The 9,953-nt window shown below is 34.3% G+C and overlaps 1 protein-coding gene across 2 annotated transcripts in view; it reads right to left on the reverse strand.

Annotated features, from left to right (window-relative positions):
• Window positions 1-9,953, reverse strand: part of LOC139503789 (cyclin-dependent kinase 14-like) — a 51,771-nt gene extending 41,818 nt beyond the window's left edge. For both annotated transcript variants that reach the window (XM_071293717.1, XM_071293718.1), the window contains exon 1: window positions 9,793-9,953. In XM_071293717.1, coding sequence (XP_071149818.1) covers window positions 9,793-9,841 — 49 coding nt within the window. In that variant the 5' untranslated portion in view covers window positions 9,842-9,953. The remainder of the gene's footprint in view (window positions 1-9,792) is intronic.

A 9,953-nucleotide genomic window follows, 5' to 3' on the forward strand; every position in this document is an offset into this window, starting at 1 on the left:
TTCTTACAAGTTATAATTTAGGCCAAGCTATAGGAATTACATGTTCTTATTTATATTTATATTTATGTTTTCATATAGATTATAGACCGTTGGTTTTCCCGTTTGAATGGTTTTATACTAGTCATTTTTGGGGCCCTTTATATCTTGCTGTTCGGTGTGAGCCAATGCTCTGCGTCGCAGACTGAACCTTGACCTACAATGTATAATGGTTTACTTTTATAAATTGTGACTTGGATGGAGAGTTGTTTCATTGGCACTCATGCCACATCTTCCTATATCTATTATGTTAAATGAATGCTGAAAAAAACAGTAAAACATTCTTTTAAAATTACGTACACTTTTAAGAAATAATCTCGACTTAAATATGTAATCAACTGGTCGGCTTGCAGTACCCAAGTTAACATGGCCTAATTTATGATCAGACATTCGAATCATCTGCCAGTAAAGACTCAAAGGTCTTTTTAAACACAGTGTATTTCCTATTGATTAATTGTTTTCTTGTTTTACCAGACTCCTACTATCAAGATAGATAAAATTAGATGAATAATTTCAAACACTACAAAAGATTTTTCATTTACTTTGTAATTTTGTATTGATGATAAATTACATGGATAGCCATTATCTGGTTTCCTAAGATAAATAGATTTTAATCAGAGATACAGTCCTCTTTAATGTAGGATGTGTATTGGACATCTATAAATGTAGATATTAATCATGGTGAAACACGAAATTGACATTATTTCAAAGATTATAATTTTGTCTTTAATCTTCTTGGTTTGAAGAAATTCTTTATTGTCAATTCAATGATGCATCATACTATGAACAAGTGGTGTGTCTGTCCATTTTAAGTTAATTTTGTCAATTGAGTTGTTATTTCCTTATAATGTGTACTTGCATGTACCTTGTAAATTAAGAAATGAATTCCATCATAGCATAAAGTTAAATGTCATGTGAACTTTATCTTTTTTTCCAATTATTTGCAAAAATAAAAGATTTAATGTGACATTATCAACATAAACTTGAGCATATAGATTGAGACAAACTTTAATCTTATTATTTTTTTATCTCCAAACAAGAATTTGTCACATCCGCACTATCATTTTCTATGTTCAGTGGACCATGAAAATGGGATAAAATCTCTAATTTGGCATTAAAATTAGAAAGATCATATCATAGGAAACATGTATATTAATAAGTTTCAAGTTGATCGGACTTCAATTCATCAAAAACTACCTCGACAAAAAACTTTAACCTGAAGCGCGACAGAGGAATGAACGCACAGACCAGAAAACATAATGCCCATAAATGGAGCATAAAAATATTCTAATGAGACATCATCAGACATGGTTAACTTTTTAAACAACATAAACAGATAACAAAATCAGATGAAAATTTGATGTCATTATTGAATTTTGACAAGGGGTAAATCCAGAATTATGAATAGGGTGCAGAATTTTAAAACACAAAATGAAAAAGAAAAGAATTTTGAACTATATATACATATATATATATATATATATATACACGCCAAAAAAAAAATCTGATCAAAGAGGTGAGGCATCCCTCAATCCCCAAATCAGCCACTGATTATAATTGTATAATACTGGAAAATCAATTTTGTAATTATCTTTTACACTGTCCTAGCTATTAGTCTGTTGCTCTGCTCTAATGACTTGTTGCTATTTCAAACCTATGAATATATTACAAAGTGAATTTATTGATGTTTGTCACTCAGCTGCTAGTCGGTCAATCAAATGTCACTGTAGTAGTAATCTGCAGTATAGCTTACATGACCTAATCTTTCCCACTTAGGATGCTTAAACTTAAATTCTCTTGTTTTTGAATGTATTCCAGATTTTTCGGAATCCTCTGATTTTATCCATATAATGCCTTTGATAATTCTGCCCGCTAACCCCTACTTTTCCTGGTTATTTTTTCAATGTTTTTGAAAGGAAAAAGGTGGCAAAATGTTATACATGTATATATGAAAAATCTAGAGAGAATCATTTCCCAACAATTTTGCAATATGGCTTCATTGTATCTCCAAAACAAGCACACGAACCCCTGATTTTTTTCTGCAATTTTAATTCCTTTTATTCACATACTATCAATTTATAACAGTCTTTTTAAACACTTGACATTTTGAAACAGAGTAAGGAACACCCATACCAGAGGCGGATTTAGGGGGGGGGGCAGGTGGACCGGGGATCCCCTTTCGAGAAAAAAATTTGGTTGCTTATATAGGGAATCACTGAAGCGTGACAAGATCGGGCCCCCTCTAAGGCAGCCAGTGGGCCCCACTTATGAAAATTTCTGGATCCGCCACTGCAGACAGGGGTATACTATAATGCATGAGGGTCTGGTTAAGGTTTACAGAATAGAAACACAGAGTGCAGAATAAAGCTTAAAAACATAAAATCTAAAGAATCAATTACAGTGGCAGATCCAGAACTTTTCATAAGGGGGGGGGGAGGGAGGAATACAGAAAATTAAAGCAAAACAATTAAAGAATAGAGAAAAAAAAATGGCCATTTAAAATTAAAAGTACAAAAATGAAGGTAACCCCATCTATACCCTCTTGCATTGTGACAATTCTAATATCTTTTAAGCTGTGAAAATATACATTCAAGAGCTTTAAAGAAATATATTATAACATATTTAACACAATTTAATTGAATAATCATGTTTTAATTTTCAATTATGTTTAATTTAATGCCATTTCCTGTTGGAATAAAATAAAATATCAACTTCTTATATATATTTATATATATATATACAATATGTTAGAAAACATATACAATATATGCATATACATGTATACACCATACATGTACATGCTAAAAATAAACATGTACATGTTTTAACCACAATCAAAATGCACTAATTTTCTTTACCTACATGTATATGTATGTACTATATAGACTACTATATCCTGTTACAAACTAATTATAAAAGATCAATAATCTAATTTTGTAATCTACATGTAAATCATTTAACTAGTCTACAACCTACACTGAAATCAGCGAAAGAAATCAATTTTAATTGCCTATGTATAAAATGTTTATATCATAGAACATAATGCTTTAATCATCAATGCAAGAGTCATACAGTCAATTTCAAGATGATATTTGAACATAGATTAGAGAATTGAAACGTAAGAATGAGTCAAAGAGAGTGACTTGAATCAATATTATAATTTAGCCTATGTATGAAATGTTTAAATTATATCATACAAATTGTCCAGGGGCGGATCCAGCCATTTTAAAAAGGGGGGGTTCCCAACCCAGAGTAAAGGGGGGGTTCCAGCTATATGCTCCCATTCAAATGCATTGATTGGCCAAAAAAGAGGGGGGGTTCCAACCCCCGGAACCCCCCTCTGGATCCGCGCCTGTTGTCAATGTGAGAGTATACATGTACATAGTATACAGTTAAACTCAAGATGAAATCATGGATATAAGAACTTAGAAAAGAGAATGGAAACTAGAATGTGTCAAAGAGAAAACAACCAGATCAAAGAGCATGCAGAAAAGAGGAGCTTCAATGCAGCAAGAAAATCAGTAAACAATATAATTATTCAAATTGTATTAAGATCTCAAACAAGAATTATCCAGGTTGTACCTCTGAGATAAAACACTGACAAATAGTCTGATGCACACGTCATAGGCGGATTCAGGGGGGCCCTGGGGGGCCCGGGCCCCCCCCCCCTTTCGTGGGAAAAATTTGGTTGATTATATAGGGAATCATTGAAGCATGACTGGAGCGGGCCCCCCCTTAGGTCAGTCAGCGGGCCCCCCTTAGAAAAAGTTCTGGATCCGCCACTGCACGTTTGTGATTGTGTTTTCACCTGTATATATATGTACTCAAAACTCCTGTACTGCCTTTTCAAATTTAATCTTGGCACCCTAAAAATCAAATGGTAGCTCCCTAATCAAAGCCCAGGATTTTGTAATAATGAATGTTAATTAAGCAGGTGCTCATATACCAACAGCTTAAAAGCATTAAAATCAAAACTCAAATCTAAAAGTTAACTTTTCTTAATTTCTAAATATATATCCATTTAGCTTCAAAATTCCAAGCTTGAAACGGAGAGAAAAACACAAAAGCCATCAATCTGTTTTAATAGGCCATTTAATAAATATTTCTGATTTACTGTTTCAGATAAGTGAAGCATCTTTTATCTAATCCTGTGAAGTTGAACTGACAAGTTCTCCTTAAAAAAACACTTATTACAATCAACACAGCAAAGATTATAGAAGCCAATGCAATCATTTAGTTATGAGTCTGTTTTCATTTCAAAATGATTTGTTGTTTGTTTGTGAATCGTAAATTTCTTCATTTCATTCAATAATTGGTGGCAAAGTAATTTGTTGTGTTTTTCACTTTGTTTTCAATTCAAACTTTTAGATTACTAAATTGTAATGTACCAATAATTGCTCATTTTGTTCGACTTGGCTATCTAATTATGATTTTATTCAAATTAGATGTAATTTGGTGATATTAAAGAATTAAATTACTAAATATGCAGTGTTCCTGTCTGCCAACAATAGAAGGACCCACTCTAGGTGCCCTAATGCCCCTTACCCTTCTGCCCTTAAAAGCAAACCAGCACCCTTCTGCATGCCCTCAAAAGCAAACCAGCACCCTTCTACCCTCAAAAGCAAACCAGCACCCTTCTTCCCTCAAAAGCAAACCAGCACACTTCTGCCCTCAAAAGCAAACCAGCACCCTTCTGCCCTCAAAAGCAAACCAGCACCCTTCTGCCCTCAAAAGCAAACCAGCACCCTTCTGCCCTCAAAAGCAAACCAGCACCCTTCTGCATGCCCTCAAAAGCAAACCAGCACCCTTCTGTCCTCAAAATCAAACCAGCACCCTTCTGCCCTCAAAAGCAAACCAGCACCCTTCTGCATGCCCTCAAAAGCAAACCAGCACCCTTCTGTCCTCAAAATCAAACCAGCACCCTTCTGCCCTCAAAAGCAAACCAGCACCCTTCTGCCCTCAAAAGCAAACCAGCACCCTTCTGCCCTAAAAAGCAAACCAGCACCCTTCCCTCAAAAGCAAACCAGCACCCTTCTGCCCTCAAAAGCAAACCAGCACCCTTCTGCCCTCAAAAGCAAACCAGCACCCTTCTGCCCTCAAAAGCAAACCAGCACCCTTCCCTCAAAAGCAAACCAGCACCCTTCTGCCCTCAAAAGCAAACCAGCACCCTTCTGCCCTCAAAAGCAAACCAGCACCCTTCTGCTCTCAAAAACAAACCAGCACCCTTCTGCCCTGAAATTCAAGCTGGAACTATTGTGGTGATGTGTTTTCACCTGATTTAAACTGTCACCACCAATAAGTGGAGTACAATACATTTACTGCACAACATGTGCTCCTTCTAGAGCATTGGAATTTATTATACTCCTTGTTTTTGGTCTGCTCAATTGTTTAATGGATGGTTGTCTCTTGTCTTTTTTCTCTTCTTCCATGAGAAGTCCTTTTTTTATTTGCGTAATGGATTTTTACTCATGTTAATATTGCCCTCTTCAGCTACATGTACGTGGCTTCACATTCATGGTATATGAATGTATAAATGTGAAAGAAAGATCCTGGTTTATGAGACAATCAGAACTTTTTTTAACCGTCCCAGCTGTTTGAGGATGGAACTTGGTTTTATTGTTTTCTTGTATATTATTTTTTGAGGGGGTGGGGATTTGGATATTGAAAATAAATATACTGGACTGGTAAGATCTAAATAAATAACTGTACAAAAGACACAATGAAAATGAGTATTCTGCAACTCAATATGCAGGAAACAAAATTAAACATGCATAGGAAAAGACAAAAATGAATTGTCAATCAACAATAAATTTTTCTTCCCACACTCAAATATGTAAACAATCATCCCTGTTTCATCATTACCCAATTCTGTTTCATTTCCAAATCTTTGATCTGCGATGTTTACAATATATACCCATCAAGTTTTATACTAATTAAAACATATATATATATATAATGTACTAGAATCAGTGTAATAAATCATCTTTGAAACATTTTTATTGATTTAAGGAAGCAATATAGAAGATGATCTGAGATACAGACCAGAATTAAATCATTCATATAACCATGATAACTCACTGAATTAAAACATCAAATATCCTCTAATTGATCCTAGCTTGCTTTAACTATTGTAAAGTATGGTCTTAAACTTTCAAACTGAGTTTTACTGTGCATATTGTTGCGCATTTGTTTTTTTCTACATTGGCTAGAGGTATAGGGGGAGGGTTGAGATCTCAAAAAACTTGTTTAACCTGCCGCCTTTGATAGTCTTGTACAAATTTTTAATTTTAGTTTCTTTTATATATATTTTGGAGTTTAGTATGACATCCATCATCACTGAACTATAGTAATAGTACACATTTTTATTTAGGGGCCAGCTGAAGGACATCTGGGTGCAGAATTTTCTTGCTGCATTGAAGACTCATTGGTGGCCTTCTGCTGTTGTCTGCTCTTTGGTCGGGTTGATGTCTTTTTGACATATTCCCCATTTCCATTCTCAATTTTATCTCACTTAAAATTACCGACTGTAATCTTCTGGTAAAGTCATCTTAATAAGGGAAAAACTCAAAAAAAAACCTACTTGTCTAGTTAGATCCATTTAATTTGATGCGACTGTCACACATTAGTGAGATGTTTAGCTAGCTATAAAACCAGGTTTCATTCTCATTTTCTACATAATAAAATCCCAGTACAAAGTCTGTAATACAAAATGTAATATGACAGTTGTTATCCATTGGTTTGATGTGTTTGAGCTTTTAATTTTGCCATTTGATAATTAGGGACTTTTCAATTTGAATTTTCCTTAGAGTTCGGTATTTTTGTGATTTTACTTTTTATGTCTCGTCTAAAGTCCAATTTTGGCCAAGAAAAAAATCCCTCTCTATATACTAAACTGTACGAGGCATCATGGTAGGAAACATCTAAGAAATATTTTTTAATGTGTGGCCTTATTTATTTTAATTTTTCATGCCTTAGACCCTACTACAAAAATAAGTATAAAATTGAGAATGGAAATGGGGAATGTGTGAAAGAGACAACAACCTGACCAAAGAGAAGAGAACAGCCAAAGTATCTACAATGCAGCGAGAAAATCATGTTTGTTCTCTTTTATCAGCAACTTTTCAAAAGCAAAGAACAAATTTACCTGACCAGGTTCAAAAACTGGACAGAGAGATGAACTCTTGCATGTTTATGATTAAAAATATTTCAAATTCCCTCTTTATATATATATATATTTAAACATGTTAAATGTAATACCTTTTCAAATTTTGGAATTAAGTTGACTTCAAGCATTTAACATGCACCTGTTTTCTCTTCACATGTACACAGTATTATTACCACATCTTAAGTATTTACAAACCCTCTCTTATGTAAATAAATACTACAAGATCAATATCTTTTCAAAGGAAATAAACATAATAAGTTGGTTTATTTTATATGTAAACACAACAGTGAGGATGATTATATTGGCTTAGGTGCTTGTAAAATCAATCTTATAATATATACATTGTATATTAAATAATTAAAAGTAATTAGCTGATATGTATCCCATCAGATATACAAATTTAATTATATATTGGGGCTGTCCAAAGGAGAATCATAATAAAATTGAGAATGAACCCTCCCTTTTTTTGGCCGATCAATGCATTTTAAAGGGGACATATAGCTGGACCCCCACCCCCCCTTTATCCTGGGTTGGGAACCCCCCATTTTTAAAATGGCTGGATCCGCCCCTGATGGTTCTCAAAGTTATTACTGTAATAACTAATATTGTTAAAAATTACAATTTATTTACTTGTACAATTTATATACATGTATCTACACGTACCTGTAACCATAAACATGTAGGATAGATTGAGTTCAAAGAAAAGATATTGATATTTTGCAATTCATTAAGTGATTATCTCCCCTCACATTGAATAATGTAAATGGAAATGAAAGATATTTTACTAAATTGTGAGCCTTTTTAGTTGAAAATTTCACAATGATAAAAAATATCAAATCATGTTCATGTATTGTATCAAAGGGCAGATATTGTATGACACTATAATAGACCATTTAACATTCTTTTTCTGTGACATGATGTAGTAATTGGTTCAATTCAATTGGTGGCAAATAACATTAAAGCCTCATTTTAAAGGGGGGCAGAACCTTTTTCGGGACGCCAGGATCAGGTGTTTTTAAACTTGGGATTTAGGGATTAATCCTTTCAGGATCTAGAAATTCTTTTTTCAATTTCTGGAATGTCGGAATTTAAATTTCTTTAAAGTTGGAACCTCAGGATCTCATGTTTTGAAGCCCTAGATTTCAGGATCAGACCCCCTCCGACCCTATCCCCCCCCTCACTTCTCATTTTATATTAGTATTGAAAATTGGTTGCCAACCTACATGTACAATGTATGATTTAATGGCACTATTTTTTTACATTTTTAAATTTAAGATATTAATATAATATTATGTTACAGCACAAGAAAGCAGGGGTTTTTTTTCAAATAATTTGACCAAGCAGTGTAGAAAAAGTCTGAGGTGGTCCCCAAATATGGAAAATAGTCCCCCAGAAACAATTAAATTTAGGCCAATTTACCAATGCTGATAAAGTGAGTCTCATTGGGGTCTAAGCGTGACGCAGGATTGCCGATTTCTTGTAAGTGTGACACGTGAAAGTCAAATTATTGTGTCTTGAAAACGGGAAATGAGGTCTAAGCGTGACGCAGGATTGCCGATTTCTTTTAAGTGTGACACGTGAAAGTCAAATTATTATGTCTTGAAATTGGGAAATGAGGTCTAACGGGACCCGGGAAATGACAAAAAAATGAGAATTGCTTACGTACATAGTGTAAGCGGGAAACGGGAATCTGACAAAACAGTAAGCGGGATCCGGGATCAGAACCCCCCCCAAATGAGAGCCCCAATAAATAATGCAACTCTGTGGTCCTTTGAAACACATGATGACTTGATCTTTGAGAGTGACTGCTAGGAAATGTTCAAAAAAACATGTACAAATGTACTTTTATTAAATTACTTGAGAGGTTGGGAAAGGGACCATCTTCTAACATAAATAGAGCCTAAAGGGCAAACACACCAAATTAACAAAAGCCAAAAACACAAGAATATATTTGACAGCAGTAAAAATTTTGGAATTAGGATCTTTTAGTTTCAGGCCAGGATAGTCTAAACTTAAGGTTGTCATATGAATGATGATGACACTACATGTGCACTTGTCTGAAAGGTTGGACAACCTACAGCATACCTGCCAAGTGTCACTATTTGCGGGGGATTTCCCCCATGGAGGCTCCTAAATGGAAATTTTGAAAGAGCAATTTTGTCCACAAATTTAAACAAAACAATTAGTTTTATAGTGGCTAAAGGTTTGTAACAGTATGAAGAAGCCTAAAAACAACATTAAAATATACATAAAGGTCCCCTTGAAGGTTTTGTAGGACTACATTAGCCATCTTGCACGCAAAACCCCCATGAGCATTTTGAAAAGTTGGCAGGTATGCTACAGGCCTGCACTGTTCAGCTGTTCGGCTGAACTGAAACTGAAACATATATATGAAATTTCTTCGCTAATAAACAAATAAAATATTACAGGCGTCTATTACAAAATGCAAAATGTTATTATTATATGAACATTCATTTTACAAGATGTCAATAAGTGTGTCAAGAACAGTCATTCTTTTGTCAACGAAGAACCCCTTTTTTATGCGACATGAGTCATCCGGTTACACAAAAACATCTTGAAAAAAACCTTACCGTCTCTTGATTTCGGTTTTTCACCATTACAGCGGACTTCGGTCGCCATATTCTCCGTGTGAATTCACTTTTGAATGATTAAATTTCATTATAATTCATTTCATTGTAAGAAAATGTTCCATTGTTGTTTGGCGACCTTTTTCTGATTTTCGATTTTCTGT

This window comes from Mytilus edulis, chromosome 14, assembly GCF_963676685.1.
Source record: "Mytilus edulis chromosome 14, xbMytEdul2.2, whole genome shotgun sequence".
Lineage (NCBI taxonomy): Eukaryota > Metazoa > Mollusca > Bivalvia > Mytilida > Mytilidae > Mytilus > Mytilus edulis.